At 38.8% G+C, this 18936-nt stretch overlaps 2 protein-coding genes across 13 annotated transcripts in view; both read left to right on the top strand.

The window, feature by feature from the left end:
• Positions 1–236: 236 nt before the first annotated feature.
• On the top strand, positions 237–14708 carry LOC102238002 (serine/threonine-protein kinase ULK1-like). Of its 4 annotated transcripts, none has more exons than XM_023344238.1 (26): positions 237–721; positions 828–920; positions 1015–1056; positions 2660–2692; positions 2914–2950; positions 4180–4353; positions 4441–4514; positions 4600–4701; positions 6638–6696; positions 7871–7953; positions 8037–8087; positions 8166–8257; positions 9013–9154; positions 9256–9316; positions 9422–9511; positions 9628–9845; positions 10438–10538; positions 10901–11025; positions 11198–11313; positions 11450–11548; positions 11743–11897; positions 11992–12167; positions 12779–12897; positions 13322–13479; positions 13591–13726; positions 13827–14708. In XM_023344238.1, exons 1-26 carry the CDS (start codon positions 620–622, stop codon positions 13868–13870), a joined length of 2682 nt encoding a protein of 893 aa, XP_023200006.1. In that variant the 5' UTR covers positions 237–619; the 3' UTR covers positions 13871–14708. The 4 variants fall into 4 exon arrangements, with proteins under 4 accessions (XP_023200006.1, XP_023200008.1, XP_023200007.1 ...); XM_023344240.1 differs by having other exon boundaries at positions 11995–12167; XM_023344239.1 differs by having other exon boundaries at positions 8169–8257.
• Positions 14709–14916: 208 nt separating this feature from the next.
• Positions 14917–18936, top strand: part of ep400 (E1A binding protein p400) — a 30522-nt gene continuing 26502 nt past the window's right edge. For all 9 annotated transcript variants that reach the window (XM_023343013.1, XM_023343016.1, XM_023343015.1 and 6 more), the window contains exons 1-4: positions 14917–15086; positions 16872–18220; positions 18575–18682; positions 18797–18881. In XM_023343013.1, the coding sequence (XP_023198781.1) occupies positions 16904–18220; positions 18575–18682; positions 18797–18881 (1510 nt within the window). In that variant the 5' untranslated portion in view covers positions 14917–15086; positions 16872–16903. The remainder of the gene's footprint in view (positions 15087–16871; positions 18221–18574; positions 18683–18796; positions 18882–18936) is intronic.

An 18936-nucleotide genomic window follows, 5' to 3' on the forward strand; every position in this document is an offset into this window, starting at 1 on the left:
ATAACCTGAAGTTTTCTTATAATCAAATACTAGAAATTGATACTTGTCATCTATACATTTTCAAAACGTATATTAAATCTTAAGAGCCTGTTTTCATTTGACATACAGGTTATATAAATTGAATTACAGCTAAATGTAGATTCTGTTAAAGGTTGAATTTACGAGATGGCCATGAAAGCACCACCAACAAAAACATCTTCAGCTGTTTGCGCATGCTCATCATGAGGCAAGAATAACTTGCGGATGGTTGGAGAGGTGAGAGGCACAACAATGTGTGAGCTCAGTGTTTAAATACAAACGACTATACATTCAGGCTTCATTAAGACGGCTTTTTATCGAGAGACGGTTTTAAAGAAGCGGCTGGGACTTAGTTGGTGAACCGCTTGCATTTTACCCGCATGCGCTGTTGCTTACTACTTCACGTTGTTACTACTTTTTGTGTTGACGGCTATACTTCGTCATCTTGTCGACAATTTCCACCAATATGAGGCTTATGAAACGTGAAGGCGGCATCTTTCATCCTTGACATGGGACTCCCCGGTGTTCCGGCGAGTGTCTGCTTCAGTTGCAAAGTCATTCTGTCCCAGCTCCTCTGACATACTGTACTGTACATAGTTTTATGTTTATATCCATGGAGTCTGTTGGGAAGTTTGAGTTCAACAGGAAGGACTTGGTTGGTCACGGTGCCTTTGCTGTGGTGTTCAAAGGCAGACACAAAGCGGTAAATTTCCCCATCTGTGGCAAATTCAGATCAGCCTCGAAAGTAGTTATTGCTCATTTTACTTATGTTTTATTTTTGTTTGTTTGTTTGTTTGTTTTTTTCTAAGAAACGTGACTGGGAAGTTGCTGTAAAGTGCATCAACAAGAAAAACTTTTCCAAATCACAGGCTTTGCTTGGAAAAGAAATCAAAATATTAAAGGTAATGTAATTTTTTTCTGATGTTGTGTATTTGTTTTTGTGACTGTCTTCTATAGCACCTTTAACAACAATAGTGTATTTTAAACATCTTCCAGGAACTCAGACATGAGAATATTGTCAGACTGCTTGATTATCAGGTAAGGATGGCGTTTCTTATCTCAGTCTCACATGCATCTCCAAACACACGTTGTGTTAAGAGTCTTGACTCCCAGATGATGAAACTTGCTGCAACATTTCATGTGAGATGCTAGAGTCAGACCCGCACCAGACGGGCCTCTAAACAGAATTTGATTTGGTAACTTTCCAACTGTGATCACCCACCACAACTCAACATCACCTTTTTTTTTTTTTAAATCTCATCTTTACATGAACTTTTAAGCATCACACCTTTGAGATTATGATGGTGTCTGGAAAGAGACAAAAGAAGAAAATAATATTGCATGACTATTGGTTGACTGTACAACCAAACCTGCATTGCTTAAATCTTACAAGCCACGTGATTCACAGTACCTGGAATTACATGTTTAGATATGTGAGAGTATCTGTTTTTATAAAGAAATTCCGATTGACGTTAATACTAAATAGTGTAGGAAGGCTATGATATAATATTTTCTTCTTTTATGTAATACAGATTTCTTAATCGTACATTCATAAATCTGGCTTTTTTGTAGTTTTGTTGCTCTTGGGGGCCCTTTGTTGGTGTGTGGGAGTTTTAAGCAGTTTCTTTGTTTGCTTATGCCTTTGGCCAGTTCTGCTAGTTGCTTATTTTGTGCAACCACCATGCTGTATTATAATCTTAATCATCTAAGTGACATCTAAAACTACAAAGCTGCCTTATTTTCATTGATTGTTTAGTCTGTTATGACAATTGCACAGCTAATCTCATGTTTTTTTTAACTGGACACATATTATACAGCACAAACCATGTGTTGGATGTGAGTTTACCCTCTGTGTGCGCGCGTTCCTCTTATCACCTTACTGACACCTGCCAGACAGTAGGCACGGCTAAGCTGATCTCCTACAATGTCTGACAGATGGCAGGGGGCAGCAGGTCAAACAATGGCTTAGAAACACAGTCTGAGTGTCTCTATGGAGCAAAGACACACTAGGTTTATGGCAGTCTGGCACTTTTATTTAAAGATAGTGGCCATAAGGTGTTTTCAACCCTTTTTCAAGTGGTAAACATATGTTAAAGTGAAACTCCAGGCAAAGTATCTTTAACTGGATTGTGTAACTTGCTTTTCTACTCGTTGCTTTTCCCTCTAGTCATGTTGTACTGACACCCTAAACTTCTCGCACCTTCTACCTCACTTGATATCGCCTCACTGGTCTGCTGCTGGTGGATGTTTTTTTGCTTGTAATGGCAATAAAGAGGGGTGCTGAATCGGGAAAGAGTCCTGGATGATTCGAGGGCTCGGTGCTGAACGCCAGCTTTAGCTGGATCAAGTTTCAGGCTCCTGAGTTCTCTGCTATGGCCGTCGAGAATTTTAAGAAGTTTTTATAAGGCAGGCCAAAAAAACCCCAGTGGGGTCCATCTAATACATGAGGTGTTGTCACTTGTTGTTTAACCTGTCAGTGTGCCTTCTAAGACACTGATGGACTGTTGTATAATTTTCCATCTCAGTCCATTAATCAAACATGGATTCTGTCTGTTTGTTCACTCATCTGATCAAGTTTTAGTTGCTACAGCTGTATTTAATAAAACATTCAGCTGATTATTTGTATTTTCCATGTCAACAGGAGATGGGTGGATGTATTTATCTCATAATGGAGGTGAGTGGAGACTGAAATGGTGCAGACTGATTTATCTTTATGTTGAAAACCAGACAGAATATATATATATATATATATATATATATATATATATATATATATATATATATATATATATATATATATATATATATATATATATATATATATTTATTTTTTTTACATTCACCATGCAAATGTGCCTAGGCTTCTGTTAAGACTTGTCTGTGACTTGATTTCAGTACTGCAATGGAGGCGATCTGGCAGAGTATCTCCAAAGTAAGTGTACTCCAACACAGAGCTTAACGCTCAAGCACACATACCTTTTTTTCCCCATTGTCTTCCTTCATGCTACGATGCAAAGCAAAAAAGGAGGATTTTAACTCCATACTCTGAAGGGTTTTACTAACAGGTTGGAGCACTGTCACATGTTTCTGAGATTTTTGGGAATCTCATTGTTGCAAATATATTGCAATATTTCCTTTTCTTTTACATTTTAATAGAATGTTAGGATTTTAATTCAGGGACCGCATTAAACATATTTTAGCTTCAGATGATTGCAGGGAAAATTTACCAGGCTTTTTAAAAAAAAAAAAAAATGAAATACCTAACTTTGATAAATTAAGCCTCTCAAGTAGGCATTTCTTGAATTTTGACTTATTTTTTTTCTGGAGATGCATGGAGAAATTAGTTGTTGACCTGAATTAGACAATTTTGGATGATTGTCCAACAAGATAAAAACTCAAAATTTCAATCTTTTTGTACTGACCAGTAAATTCGCTGGTCATGTTTCATTCAGGCTGAAATGGTGAGGTGTCATCTCTGCTAATAATTAAAGTATTTATTAATGGCTTGCCTGAGTGCTGTTAGTTAGGATTCTTAAAGAGAAATCAGAATTGGTGGAAGTTTATTTAGCTTTAAAAAAAAACCGAGGTTTTAAATTGGCCACAAAACTTTGGTGGCATCTCGACTACCTTTTGCTAATTATTTGACAATCAACACAAAATTTGTGGCTGTATACAGAAATCAGGTTGCTATTTCCCTATTAGTCAAAAGGTTGGGACTTTTGAGCTTTTACTTTCTCAACACTAGCCTTTAAACATGATTTTACCATGGAGGCGGTTAAATTTCCCTGCTCGGTGTTAATGCGCATCTATATGTACTGATGTGCGACCTTGGTCTAATTCTGCTCCTCTTCTTTAGTCTGTAAACCTCCTAAGTTCATGCCAAGAAAAGGCACATATCGCTATTTACAGCACAGCACTTTTGGCAAGGTTGAGGGAGCACCCATATGACTCATAAGACCTCACCCATCTTATCCTATGAGCCTCAGTGGAACAGAATAGATGGGGGATGAGCTCAAGAATAAGATACCTTAGTTTTTTTATTATTATTATTTGCAAAGTAATTATAGCTCTACTATAAAATACTGTGAAGTACATAAAATAAATAAAACTCTGCATTTTCCACATTTGAACCAATATAGTGTATTTCTCTCCTTTTAACAGCCAAAGGAACACTTAGTGAGGATACCATCCGGGTATTCCTGCAGCAGATTGCTAAGGCCATGAAAGTCCTGCAGAGCAAAGGCATCCTCCATAGAGACCTGAAGCCCCAGAATATTTTGCTCTGCCACCCAGAGGGGCGCAAGTCCAGCTCCATAAATACCAGCATTAAGATCGGTAATAGCTTTAACTCATACCGTTGCGTTGACAATGTTTTTCCAAAAATGGGTTGCAGACTCATGCTAACTCCGTATGTCCTTCCAGCTGATTTTGGATTTGCACGGCACCTGCAATTAAACACTATGGCTGCTACACTGTGTGGCTCTCCCATGTACATGGTAAGTTTTCACTCTCCCTTCCTGTGCCAGCAGGTTGTAATGTCACTGTGCCCTTAAGCTGTAAACGACGTTTGTGTGAACACAGGCTCCTGAGGTCATCATGTCCCAGAACTATGATGCCAAGGCCGATCTGTGGAGCATAGGCACTATTGTATACCAGTGTCTGACTGGGAAAGCTCCCTTTCATGTGAGTGAAACCTCTAGATGCATAAGCACAAGAGAAATAACAGCTTTTAAATGTCCTTTCCTTTACTTACGTGTGTGTGGTAACTAACCCTAGCTCAGGTCTCTGTCATTGTTTTGATTTAGGTTTTAGAGAGGGCGTACTACCTACTGTCATAACTTGCTGTCTCCCTTTCGTAACACAAACAACAAGATGATCCATAACAGAGCTATGACAAACAACATGTCTATGGGATGAGTGTTGTAAGATGGAAAATGCTGGTGGAGCTTGACTGCTTCCAAGTAATGAGCCGTCTTTATGGAGAGGGGCATGCGGAAATGGCCACGAGCCACTTCTCTAAACCCAGAATAAACAGCGTTTCACAACCCCACCTATTACTTTCTTCTATTCACGTGGCTGCTGTAGTCATGCTGTCAAACTGTTATTTACAGACTGACTCAGATGTAACTTAAACACAGGCACAGGTTTAAACTCAGTTTTGTTTTGTTTCTGTAGGCCTAAATCATTCTATTCTTAATGCGTGGCGCAGATTAGAAATGTTTAATGGCTGTTTGTTTTGCTTTAGCACCCAAGCCTATTTTTGTTCCACTTTCTGAGGTTGATAGGGAAGTTTATACCCTATGGTTGCCTCTGAGGTCATTGGGTTGTGTTAAGTCCAAGGGTTAGTCTATAGCTAGCTGCTGCTTCTGATATCTTTATGGCTCCCTTGGTTGGGAGACCTTCCAATTTGTCATGTCTGTGTTCGGAGTATCTTTTACACAGTAGTTATTGAAAATAACAATAATTAAACAGAGCTATGTTGGGGATATCAGATTAGAAATGTTTTATGTTGAATGAGGTACGGTGACATATTTATTTAGTACTACACAAATAATAAGCAAGTGACCAATATGGGTATTTTCAGTAAGAACGCACGGTTGTACACAATTCTGTCATATTTAACAATTAACAGATTTACTTTAGTGTAACTGATGGTACATAAGCATTGTAACGCCTCACATATATCCTTGGAAATATACTTTTATTAGAATTAGCACAGGTACAGTAGTGGATTATATATGTAATTCAAACTGTTTTATCTATCTCTAAATCCAACACAAATTAATCTGAAAGGACAATAACAAAAAATAGTGTGTAGGATTTTATTGCATCATATACTGTTCTATTGTAATGTATTATTTCCAGGGTTTCTACATAGTCTTTAAATGTTTGGATACATATGGAAAAAGGAAAACTGAGTTTGGAAAAAGAAAGTTTTGGTTTACATACATTTATATAATTCTAAAATCTAAAAATTATAATTTTTTGTCTTAATTTGTCTTAGTTTTGCCGTATTCCTGAATGAGTTAACGTTAACCAATTGAAAGCATGGAGCTAAAAGCCGACTGAAGAAACCAGAAAGGCAATTTCTCTGCTTGTTTAGGTTCAGGACAAGTTGACCGTTTAGAAACTAGATCTGATTCAGATCCCACTAAAGCATTCAAACAGTCCTTTTTAAAATACATTTTTCAGAAATAAAATGTGTTGATCATCACAAATTGTGCTTTAAAGAACCTGCATTTAGACCCATTTTTTTGTTAGGTAGATCTGAGTTAGTCTAAATGTCCAAAAAGCAGTCATCCTCCCAAGTTAGGAGCCAACTGGAGCTTTGTATTTTTCCTTGATTTATGAAGCATAGATGATACAATCTAACTGTAAAAATGTTAACAAATTGCCAAGGTAAGTGTTTCAAGCTCAAATGTTCATAATGTTGGAAAAATTGAGACAATTTTAAAATGGAAGAAATCCCAATCTCTTCAAACTGCATCGAATCCTGAAGTCGTATTGAAACACATAGAATCAGAATGTACTGCATCGTAGGTTCACTATGATCCCAAACAGATATTTTTCAATGGTAGTTCATTCTTTGTTTTAATTCAAACTTTTCTTGTTTGTTCAGGCCAGTTCGCCACAAGAGCTCCGTCTGTTCTATGAAAGCAACGAAACTCTGCTACCCAGGTGACTGCGTGGCTTCCTGACCTTTCCCCCTACGCTGATGTACAGTCCAATGCTTGCACACACACACCCACACGTACCCGCACGTACACATACAAAATGCGTGGAAAAGACGATAGGAGCCGACATCGCTAAGAACCCTGGTCATGTCCACACTCGATTTGCTAATAAATAAAGGACATCTGTGCACATGTGACCAAGGTGTAAATGCATTCAAGTCGGCAGACACATGCTGCCACTGTTATATTTAGAAGTCAGTAAATAAGTCCTCCACCAACACTAAAAATAGTCCTGACGTGGAAGAAACTGATACGGACACCTGACAGGATCCATCAGCTATTTTCCATGATCTATTAAATTCCGCGGATGTACAATGATACATCTTGTGTCCTTTTAATCTAAAAATCATTAATCTGATGAACTATTTTCAGGAACTCAAGAACCACAAACATATTTTTTTGACACTGAAACTCTGATTTGAAGAACTCCAACCTGGGAAAGCATCCAGATAGATTTATGCGCTGTTGGCCTACTTTGTTCACGCAGTTTTTACTGGCTGGTCTATGGCCCACAGCCACATTATCTGATGCAATGAAACAGCTGGGTGATAAGATGGGTTGTGTTTTTGTATGAGGAGGGATAGTTTGTTTTCTTCTCTTTCTATATATAACCTGCCCTGAGATGCCAGCTAATGGTCTGTGCAGCTATCTTTTTCCACACAGCTCACATAGCTCGGCGCACGCACACCCCTACACACACACACCCCGTCTGACAGTGCACACCATGTCGCCAAGAGCTGTGGTGCTGAAGACGCTAATTAGATTAAGAATTTCCATATTTGTGCAAGATTTACACACTGAAGCAGCATTTTCTAAATATTTATATATTTATTACGGTGTAGGCAACATGCACAAATGGAACAGAGGAAAATTGCTCAATATATCCATATTTATGATTTATACTTAGGAGGGCATTTGAATTAATGAGGAAAACAACAAAGGCACATATCAGTTTAGCACGAGAGATTGGGTGCACATATTCAGAAAACACAGTTTAAAAAGAAAGGCTTAAATTACTTTAGATGAAGTCTTGGTAATGGCTTGACTTTACAATTCTTGTTTTGTTATTGGTTTATTGTGAAATGAAATAAGCAAATTTGACTGTCAACTTCTTCTAGCATCCCAAAGGAGACTTCAGCTTACCTAAGGCACCTGCTTCTGGGGCTTCTGCAGAGAAACCACAAGGAGCGGATGAGTTTTGGTAAGTCCGTTCCTTTTAATCTTCCAGATCTGTTTTTTTAAGTGTGACTTATGCAAACGGCACGTTAATCTTTTCACTTGCAGAAGAGTTTTTCCACCATCCTTTCTTGGAGTCAAGTTTGCCGGCAAAAACATGTGCGTACTGTGCCTTGTTGTAGTGCCAGTAAAGCTGCTGTACCTCAGCTCCTAACACAGCAGGTGCGTGTTTTTCAGCAGGTTCGCCTTCTTCTGTAATCTCCTACACCAACACTGGATCAGGCAGCTCTTCCTGCAGCTCCTCCACATCTCAGCTCGCCTCGCCACAAGTATGTTCTCCGATGAAGAGAAAGTTCTCTGTAAAATAAAGAAATGCGTATGATTTGTTTGTTTTTCTGTGGAAGTATGCCGTATCAGCGATATGCAGGAGCCTTAAGCATCCTTTCTGTCATTGATTATTTACATTAGGAACAGATGCTATGTAACATTGTAAATGTGTCAGAGGTAGCAATGTTACACAGCTCTGCAGTTGAACAGGAGTTGGCTACCAGTATGTTCAAAACAAAGACAAGTAATTAAAGTTGATATTTTTGGCTGTTGTTTGAATCTTATTTTTGTGTTTAGCATGATTAGTTAAGTCCACCTTAAGCCAAACTGTAAACATGACTGTATGTCTGATATTAAGTGAAACTAGACATGTAACTGTGAGATTTTCAAAAACAATTCCAGTATTTCATAATCCAGCATGTTCTGTTCCAATTCTTGCCGTTCATGTTCAGAAGCAGCAGCCCGAAGGAAAAGTTGACATGCTTTATAGAAAATGGCTTCATTGCTAGAGGCTTCTAACAACGTTTGTGCTTTCTCTGATTTTATTTTTAAACATTCCACTGATGCAGAAAATTATCTTCCCTAAGTAACAACTTCCACACTGAAGATTGTCAGCATGGGTTTAGCAGTGGTGCTTTCATTGACTGGAAAAAAAGATCAGACTTTTTGGTTTCTGAGCTGCCAGCTGTTTCTCAAACCTGATCAAGCAAAAACTTTTGGCAAATATTTTTGTGTATCTCTTAATTGTTTAACTCAGCATTCCGATGGAGAGCTGCACCTGCCAACAGAGGACGCCACCGGCTTACAGAGCAAAGCAAAAGCACCTAAAGGCTGTAGAAACCCACCGTCATGTGCTGAAGATTATGTCATGGTGCCAGCTGAGCTGTCCAGAGTGACACGTGAGCATCGCTGACCAGAAATCTTGGTTATTTAATTTCTCATTTTTTCCCCCCTGCTCGTCTGATTTTTGTGTGTTTTGTTGCTTCTTTTGTTTTTTTAGATGAGTACACAAGTGAGCTGGAAGATGGGTCTCCCACTGAAATTTTCCAAACAATCAATGGGTGAGTTTCCCCTTATTGTACAGTTATTTGATTTAAGATTTAGTTTACCACTGTCAGAAATTACTACACAAGTTTTTTCTAAGCAAGTCTTACCAATCTTTTAAGGAGGTGTCCACTGACCAGGAGAGGTTCTGAACCCTTGAGAAGGACACCAGCACATCCTTCTCTTCTGCACTCTCCCAACAAGCCCATTAGGTAAGAGAAAACTATGAAGATCAAGATTCATATTGTTTTTCTTTTAGTTCATTTTATTTCTTAGTTATCTCACCCTAAATCACTCCTAGGCACCCATTTTTTTGTGTCGCACACAGCAATCCAGTTGCATTAAATGGCCGCAAATGCAGCCCGTCTGTACCAATTCCAGTCCCAACTCAAATTCACAACTACCAGCGCATGGCGCGGAATCTGCAACCAGTCAATATAACCCAGCTGCAGTGTGGACGGCGTCGAGCTTCGTGCCCAGGTGTTGTCACTAACTTCCCAAAACTGGCAAAAGGAGGAGCGAAGCCAGAACAGTCCTCCCCAACAGGTAGCCAAACAGTTGTGTATTTTCTTTTCTTTTTGTGTGTAACAAGGTCTATGCGAACTTGGTATATACTAAATAATATTGTTAGTTACATAAAGCCCCGACAGTGACACATGTCAAGTCAGGTTTATTAGTATAGCACATTTCAGCAATAAGGCAGTTCAAAGTGTATGTTTGTATGAATGTAAAAAAATGTAGCAACTGGTTGTCAAATTATTTGTGTAGTTGGAAGGGTAACCATAGCTGGTTAGTTGCAAAGACAATGGCGCAATAACTGATTCATTTTCATAATTGAAAAGGAATTTTGTTAGATGTGTTGTGGATCATTTTTATCAGAAATGAAAACTTGGTTCACACATTTTGGGTGGTAACAAATTTGTCTGACACACAGAGACAGATCTAATTTATGACACTAAGTGGACTTTTAGGTTTATTTAGTGATAAAATCTTCCCTTCTCCATGTGTTCAGTCTGACGCATTCAATTTTCGCAGCACTTGCCTTGCAACTCGTCATGTCTGAGGTATATGAGGAAAAACACTCGTCATCTGATAACCAGAATGATAATGATAAGTTATGTGATACTCTCTGCTTCAGCTGGAATGACCCCAAAGACCTCTGAGCAGATTTTCCCGCTCAGCACAAGAACTGGACTGCTGACTGGTTCCCCCGATGCACAGGTCACTGCAAGCCACAAGGTCAGCTGTGATGTGTTTCTAGACATGTACTAATCAGGATCCCCATGGCCAATACAACTTTGAAGTTGTTTTAGATCTCAAAGGTCCATTCTAAATGTTGCTTTTTTAGAGATTGTAACACATAAAATGGGGGGGAAAGGATATGCGGCTGCTTCGATAGAGGCAGTAGTTTTGAATAACACAGAAAATTTAGAACTTACAAGTGCATCCCCATTTATGCAACCAAGCCTATGTATCTAACTTCTACCTCATGTTTATTAAAAACAAAAAAAGTGCATCAATAGGCATCCAGTTGGTTAGTGAAAGCTCTTAGCTCTTATCTGGCTGGTTTTAAAACTTAGGATGTTTTTTTTTTCTAACAGCATGTTCAACCCAGAAAGCCAAACCGAACCAGGACAGCGTCAAACCTGCAATGCCTCGATCAATCTCCTGCTTTCCAGAACAACATCAGCAGGAAACCGGCCATTAAAAAGGGTCCCTTTAAAAGGTGTCTTTTTTTATTTAAAAAAAAAATCATTTTAAATGATAATGTAATAGCATTGTGCCAAATTAAATACCCATTTGTAATAGTTGATATGTGAAGGAAGTCTGTCTTTTATCTGAAAACATGTTGTCTGGTGTGTTGCACTGCAATGTGTCTGTCTGCTTCCAATGTTCAGGTCCCTCAGCACCGGCAGGCTTTCCGACATGCTGCTGAAAGCGGCCTTTGGAGCTAATCTGTTTGAAGAAGGATGCGATCGTGGCTTCAGCTGGGAGAACAGCACTGATACAACAGGTAAAACGTCAAAGTATCACAAGTATTACCAGTTTATGTACTTCTAATCAAATTCACTAAGTTATTGTCTGTTCAATTTACTGGTTTCCTTCGTAGGGGTTTCTGTCATCTGACTTCTTTTTTTTTGCCTCTACAGCTCCACCTACTGGATGTTATAAAGTTTTTCAGTTTTCAGACAGCCCGCCTCCTGCAGTTTTTGCCATGGGTTCTCCACCACAGGGAAACCTGCTCTCATGTAGGGGCTTTATTACCTCCCTAAAAACTGAATAACTATTTATTTTGAGTTTTCCTTTGGGAGTTTGTAAATGAAGCAGGTGTTGTAATGTGTTGCAACTGTCAATATGTATCTCAGATTTCTTGCCAGCCATGACAGTCTACAGCCTTCATGGCAGTAACACTGTTGAAACTTGCATTTTGCCTAACTTGCAGGCTCTCCCACCTACTTTAACTCTGGTTGGATATTGAACGCTTGCCCTCTCCAACGAGGAAGCCGACGAAAAAGTGAGACTGAAGCAATGGATGCCATCCCAGAGAGCGGTCTGATTTTCCACCCTCCAGAGCTCCCTGAAGATACACTGATGGAGGTAAAAATGAATAAAATCTGTCTACAAAAATGACAAATTCGACATCTGAGGTTTTTGGTATTCGTGGAATTTCATACCCACTGTCTTTTCTCAGCAGGTTCATACAGATGCTCTGAGTGATTTACGCTTCACTTTGGCTTTTGTCACCTGTGTTATGGAGTTGGCTTCCTCAAGAGGCCCAGCGCCGGAGGACTTTGGCAGTCCTGATATTTCCTTTTTAGAGCAGAGCATTGTGGCAGATCAGATCAGCCTTCTGAGCAGAGAGTGGAGGTAAGAAGCATGTCAAATTAATAAATGTGAGTCACTGCCTGAGTTGTATGATTCCATTCCCTGCTTGTACAAAGTCAGTCATCTTTTAAGTAGGTTATAGGTTATAGTTCAACGGAAATAGTTAAGATAGAAGATAGTATTCAGAAGCTTTGGATTTTTAAGTCTTATTAAATAAAACCACATTTATGTGTGTTTTTTATGCTATAAAGCCAAACATAAATGGATCATTTCAACCTAGATTTTTAGTGATTCCATCTGCAAACAGTAACATTTCAAAGCCAGATTTCTAGGCAAACATCTAGGTAATATGATGAGTTGCTTAAAACTCGTGGCATGTTCTGCTTAGACTTGGAAGTTAGTTTTTCCAAATTTCAAGTTGTAATTGTAACTAAGACGCATCAGCTTCAGGTGTGACATCATTGCCGTATCTCAGCCCTGACTCATACAATATATCAAACACAACATTCGCTGTAGTTTCACATTTTGTTTCATTACAATGTGAGATAAGTGTCAGGCGTTGACTTACTTAAAAATTATGTTCTCTCAGCATGTGCAGGGGTTTTTATGCTTGTAAGCCTTCTCTTTACAAAATATTTCTTGTCTGCTGCCAGCTATGCAGAGCAGTTGGTGTTGTACATGAAAGCTGAAGAGTTTCTGTCCTCTGCACTGCATACTGCAAAGGAAAACATAAAACAAGGCCAACTCCAGACCTCTTCGTCAGTCAAACAAGGTGAGATTATTGGCATGGAATAGAATGTCACGCATGCATTTTTCCCCCAATAATTTCAACTTGAGTGTGATTGCTTAAGGCCATCAGGAAGAATCTGAGTATTTGGATGGTATTGTCTTATTCAGAAGTTGAAGTAAGGGAAAAGCAGACAGAATCGTCCAGAATAGAATATTTAAAATTTTTGTCAGATTTGGTTTTAAACTTTGTTGGTGTTACACCTGTAGCATGTAACAATCAATTATGCATACATATAGATTATCTCTGGTTGTATTTTGTACTTTTATATTTTACTTCAGATGCCACAGGGGTCAGAGACTGTAGACTCTAAATCACACACCAATTGATCAAACACATTTGATTTTATGTTTTTGAACAATGCATAAGATGTTAACATTGAAAAGAACTTTCTTTTTCTATTTTTCAGTGATCAGGAAACTCAACAACTTGTACAAGAACTGCGTGACCTATTGTCGCTCCCTGAACGATCGGCTTCAGACCTTCTTGCTTGACAAACAGAAGCTCATGGACCGCTTCAATAGCCTCACAGCAGAGAAGCTCATCTATGGCCACACTGTGCATATGGTGAGCTCATCTTATAGTGCCAAAACTTATATCACATCAGATTCTATCATTTCTACATCATCAAGGGATGCCTATATCAGTCCTTCAAATGTGTGTACTTACAATATTTAGATTCAATCTGCTGCTTTGGATGAGATGTTCCACCACGGTGCAGCGTCGGTGCAGCGCTACAATAAAGCTCTTCTGCTGATGGAGGGTCTATCCCGAATCCTCACAGAGCAAAAGGACATTGACAGCATTGAAAAATGTATGTAGACAATAGCAAACCAATATTTATCACATTGCTAAATTAGACTTGAGATGGGTGCATTTCAAATGTGATCATCATTTCTTTTACATCTTTTCAGGTAAGAAGTGCATTGAGCGACGCCTTTCAGCTTTGCAGACATAATGGTAACCATCTCCCCTCAATCTAAACGGTTCATTCAACACACAAGCACTTTGATCCCATGTCGGAGAAATGACCACAAGAGTATCTGATGTTATCCTACCATCCCATCTGCAACTGTAGCATCACACCAAAAAAGCTAATTTTTCAGCTTTATGTTCTTAAACACATATTGTGTGAATGATTTTAGGCCATTTGTTATTTTTATTGTGCTTCTGTTTTTGTAGATAAGATGAGGAATTTGTTCTTTAGAGTGGGCCTTTGTCTGAAATTTTTCTTAATGTCCACTTGGGTGGGTGTATATTTTTGGATGAAATGACCAAATATTGCGAGTGTGTAGCAATATTAGGAAAATGTGCCTATATGTATATAACAGGCAAAATGAATGTAACTGAAACTAAAACGTGCTTTGATGTCATGGAGAAATTGTTTTATGACTGTCAGTCTTAAAGACTAATTTTTGGATTGTATTATAAAATGCACTAGACGTCTTTTAAAATGAGTTTTGTTTGACCAGAACAAATCTGTTTACTCAGGTAGCGATGCAGTCATTTACATGGTTATTGCATGTAAAATTGCTCGTTTGTGTCCACATTATTTTATGTTTGCTGATGTTGCTTTATGATGTTTGTTTGGATGAAGACAAATTTTGACAAATTTTGACGTAAAGTTTTTGTCTTTTAAAGGACATAAGATTTTAACAATTTGGTATTTTGTGAAGATATTTTAGCAGAGGAGTGATAGAATTTATCCAATTACCTTTTCTATTTTCAAGAGTGTTTCATAAAATTGCAAAAATTAGCTGTAACACTGTGTGATGAAAATAAATGTTATTTATTATCTATGATAATAAAGGCAATTTCTTCTTAATCTTTTTTGCGCTTTTTGTATTATTTTAAATAAACATTTTAACTTCGGTTAAAGTAGCATCTCCTTAATTCCTGTCGGATTTAAAAGTTAACCATAACCTCTCAAACTGAAGAAATTGTGATTGTTTTGCTACTTATTTTCGTTGACGTCAGAATGCCATCACATCCGGGTCACAGAAGGTCGCCGCCGCCGCCATATTGCTGAATGAAATTATCCTAGCTTCAAAACATTATAAAGCGGCTAGAGTGAGCATTTGTGAATATTTCATGGAATAATTCTCGTTTAAGATTTTGACCTACTGCAAACATGACTTAGACCTCATGAAACTAACACAGACGGCCCACACGGTGTAAGTAGCAGAGTTTAAATGATGTATGTATTAATTCAATGGCTTCTGGCCTGCTAGCGAAAACAAGCTAACCGCTAGCACGCGCTCCGTAGAAACGGTCGTTTTAAATGCTGACTGACAGCTTATGTTGTTGTAAATATCAAACTATAGCAGCTAGTTGTATTTTATTTTAAGTACTTAATTATGTTCTAACTAAAATATTTTTGTATGCAGTTTTATTTTGGAGTAGACTGTTTCATCCCTTATTTTAGCGCTGCAGGATAGCGATACGCCCCAGAGCAGATGGTGATGTTTGCGTTACGGGTGTAAAAAGCAATCAAAAAATATTTGTTGGCTCAAGTTGTCCGTTTCCCCAGCTATAAAAAAACATGCCTGATAATTGTGCATTCTTTTTTTGTATACTTATAAAAAGTGGTATTCAAGGCGCATATGTTATAACGGTAATTAAGCCCAATGTAGTCAAATCATTATCGGTAGTGTCATTAACGTGCATCGTCTTTGTTTGCGTGTTGTGTTTTTTCTTCCATATTTGAATAATAGGATGCTGTTGTTTTCTACCGTTCTTCCACGGTACAAACGTGTCAAGACGGGTTATAACTCAAACATATAATACTAATATTATTGTCAGACAATTGCATTGTAAAGGTTTCCGGAAACCTAAAAGAGATACAGTTTATAATTGTATAAATTGTATCACATCTTGATTAACGTCCTTATGTTTGTGTTTATTATTATGTATGGTTTTTGGCGGCCTCTTCTTGACTGCAACTTGGTTATGAATATTCTCTATAACCCCCTTTAACTAGGACACTTAATTTCTTAAAAGGATTATTCCTTCATCGTTAAGAGTTGCGTTTAGCACTTGGAGGTATAATTGAGTCATATGAGTCAATGATATTAAATACATTAGTAAAATTTTCCAAAGATTTGATTGTTAATGTCAAAGATCATTAAAAGGTTTTTCAAATTATTCCAAGCTCATGTATATATGTAGCCTTTTTATTCATTTATAATTTTGGTATAATTTGTCTCACAGTCCTATCACTTATCACAAAACATTGACATATTTTCTCTTTTTATAGATGTTGCAGTAATATATATGTTGCCTGACATTGTGAAGAATACCTTAACAAAGTAAGGCAAAATATTTGAGAAGGAAAAATAATTGAGCAAAAATAAAAACAGGACAATTGTATGATGATAAAATAGTAGGTACTTTAAATGTTCCCATTTTGTTCATGGGATAATGTGGCAGACATGTTTAAATCAAAAGATTAAAGTTTATATATTTGCTTATTTTGTTGAAAAGCTACTCATACAATTGATTTTAATAGCACTCGATAATAGGTTCTTGAGATAACACTGCATACAGTTTTTGAAATTTCAATTCAGTGACTGGAACTAATTGAAAAATAATTTCTGGTGAGTGAGGTTACATTAAGATATTAGAAAAAAATGCATTTGCAATATTATTGATAAAAGTTAAGATGACAATATTGGTTACGTTTAACTGACATTTTCCTTACTCTGTAGAGTCTCTGCCACTAAATTAGTATCAAACGTTTGTATTGCTTCCAAGCAAATCATATATTGGACAATTAAATTGTAACTTGTTGTGTTTAATTTTGCCAAAATAAGAAGTCCATTTAATTCTAATTGTATAGATGGGCAGTGCACTCTGAAACAAGTCAATACTTGGTTGGCAAACCAGAATAAGATGTCTGGGAATCCTTGTTTTCAGTTCCTTAGGTGAAAATAATGTTTGTTGTTGTCTTGTTTCCATAGATTGTGTTCACGAATAGCAACAGTGTCACGCAATGCACCATGGAAGTGGATCACAGAATATTCAACGACAGCTCCAAAAATCCAAGTCTGTTTCTGGGTCAGAAGCTGAGGAGCAGCAGCAGCAGCCGTCTATGGCAGCTACACAACAACAAGCTACAGTTAGCCACCCTCAGTCTCCTGTGACCACCTTTTCCTCTGCTGCCAGCCCTTCAGCCCCTCAGTCACCCAATTATCAGATCATCATGAGTCGGAGCCCAGTAACAGGACAGAACGTGAACATCACATTGCAAAACGTGGGACTGGCTGCTAATCAGCAGATCACTTTAACTCCTCTCCCCATCCAGAATCCAGCATCGCCTGGGTTCCAGCACAGTGCATCTCAGTGGAGGTTTGAGCATGCTCCATCCTCCTACATTCAGGTCACCTCACCCGTGCCCCAGCCTATTCAGCCCCAAAGTCCTACACAGCATAGCCCCGTCTCTTTACAAGGTGTCACAAGGCCAGGGGCTCCTCCTACAGCATTGGGAGTCCGTGGTCAAAGCCCCACACGGTTTGTTGAAGCTAGCATGATAGTGCGACAGATCAGTTTAGGCAGCCAGGCAGGAGGAAGCCACTTTGTTTATCAGGACGGGACGGCACTCGCCCAGCTTGCCCCCCCACCCGGGCAGGTCCAACTTGCCTCTACAGGAGCCCCAGGCTCAGTGAGGGAACGGAGGCTCTCTCAGACTCATTCTCAGACCGGTGGCACCATCCACCATCTTGGCTCTCAAAGTCCTGTTGCTGCTGGAACGACACTCCCCACTCTGGGCAGCCCTGGACACATCACCACTTCCAGTCTACCGCCACAGATTAGCAACATCATCCAAGGGAAGCTGGGGCGCCCCATCGTCTTCGAGAAGACTGCACAAGGTGTGGTTACCGGAGTGGGAACCCCAGCTACAGCGACGTTCAGCATACCTTCCTCCATTCCACCTTCTAGTCCTTCCCTCACGAGTCCACCGCCAGGGATCAGCAGCAATCCTCTCACACCCACCGGTATGATCACTGCTTCCATTAAGAAGCAGGCTCCCAAGAAACTAGAGGAAATTGCTCCTGCTACTCCTGAAATTGCACAGCTGAGAAAGCAGTGCTTAGAGCACCACACCAAGAAGATGGAGAGCCTGAAGGAAGTGTTTAAAGAGTACATGGTTGAACTGTTCTTCCTGCAGCATCTTCAGGGGAATATCATGGACTATCACGCCTTTAAGAAAAAACATTGTCACCCCTTAAATACTTACCTGAGACAGAACGATTTGGATCTTGATGACGAGGACGACGAAGAAGAACAGTCGGAGGTTATTAATGACGAGGTATCAAGTGTTGTTTATAATTTTAGATTGTGCTCACTAGAGATTCACCAATCAGGTGGCCAGAGACCAGAATAAGCCAATTTGTGTTTATCCCCCACTGTGATCAGCAAGTCAAATACTGAGGGATATTGTGTTTGATTTTTTGTTAATCTAAGAAATCCCACCATTTTGGTGTGTATACACAGTAGCCAACAGCCTTTATATTTATGCACTTTCTTTAGTTTATTAAGTCAGATAAACATATGGAATATTTGTAATCTTATAAATCTTTTACTTTCCTTTGGATTTCGAAGAACAGGTTCCCAAAACACATTTTTCCCAGTAACACATTTTTCACTGCTTTTCCTTCTTAAGGTGAAGGTTGTTACAGGAAAGGATGGTCAAGCAGTGACACCGGTTGCTATAGCAACACAGCTCCCTCCCAATGTTTCTGCTGCTTTCTCTACCCAGCAGCAGTTTCAGGTGATACAGGAAATATTTATTTTCAAAACTAGTTACATAGTTTTTCTACAACAAAATTAAAATTTACATACATCAGATATAAACAACCTAATCGCTATAGATGTTATTTTTCAGGTACATCAAGGGGGAGCTTCAGGCTCCATCACAAACCCTGGAGACATGGATGCCTTTAAGAGGCAACAGGCTATGGTGCAAACAGGTAGGGCAAGAGTTGCAGCCTCCTGTCTTTCTGATGTTGCTTTGTTTCTCCCCAC

Source organism: Xiphophorus maculatus, chromosome 12, assembly GCF_002775205.1.
Source record: "Xiphophorus maculatus strain JP 163 A chromosome 12, X_maculatus-5.0-male, whole genome shotgun sequence".
In the NCBI taxonomy this organism is placed as follows: domain Eukaryota; kingdom Metazoa; phylum Chordata; class Actinopteri; order Cyprinodontiformes; family Poeciliidae; genus Xiphophorus; species Xiphophorus maculatus.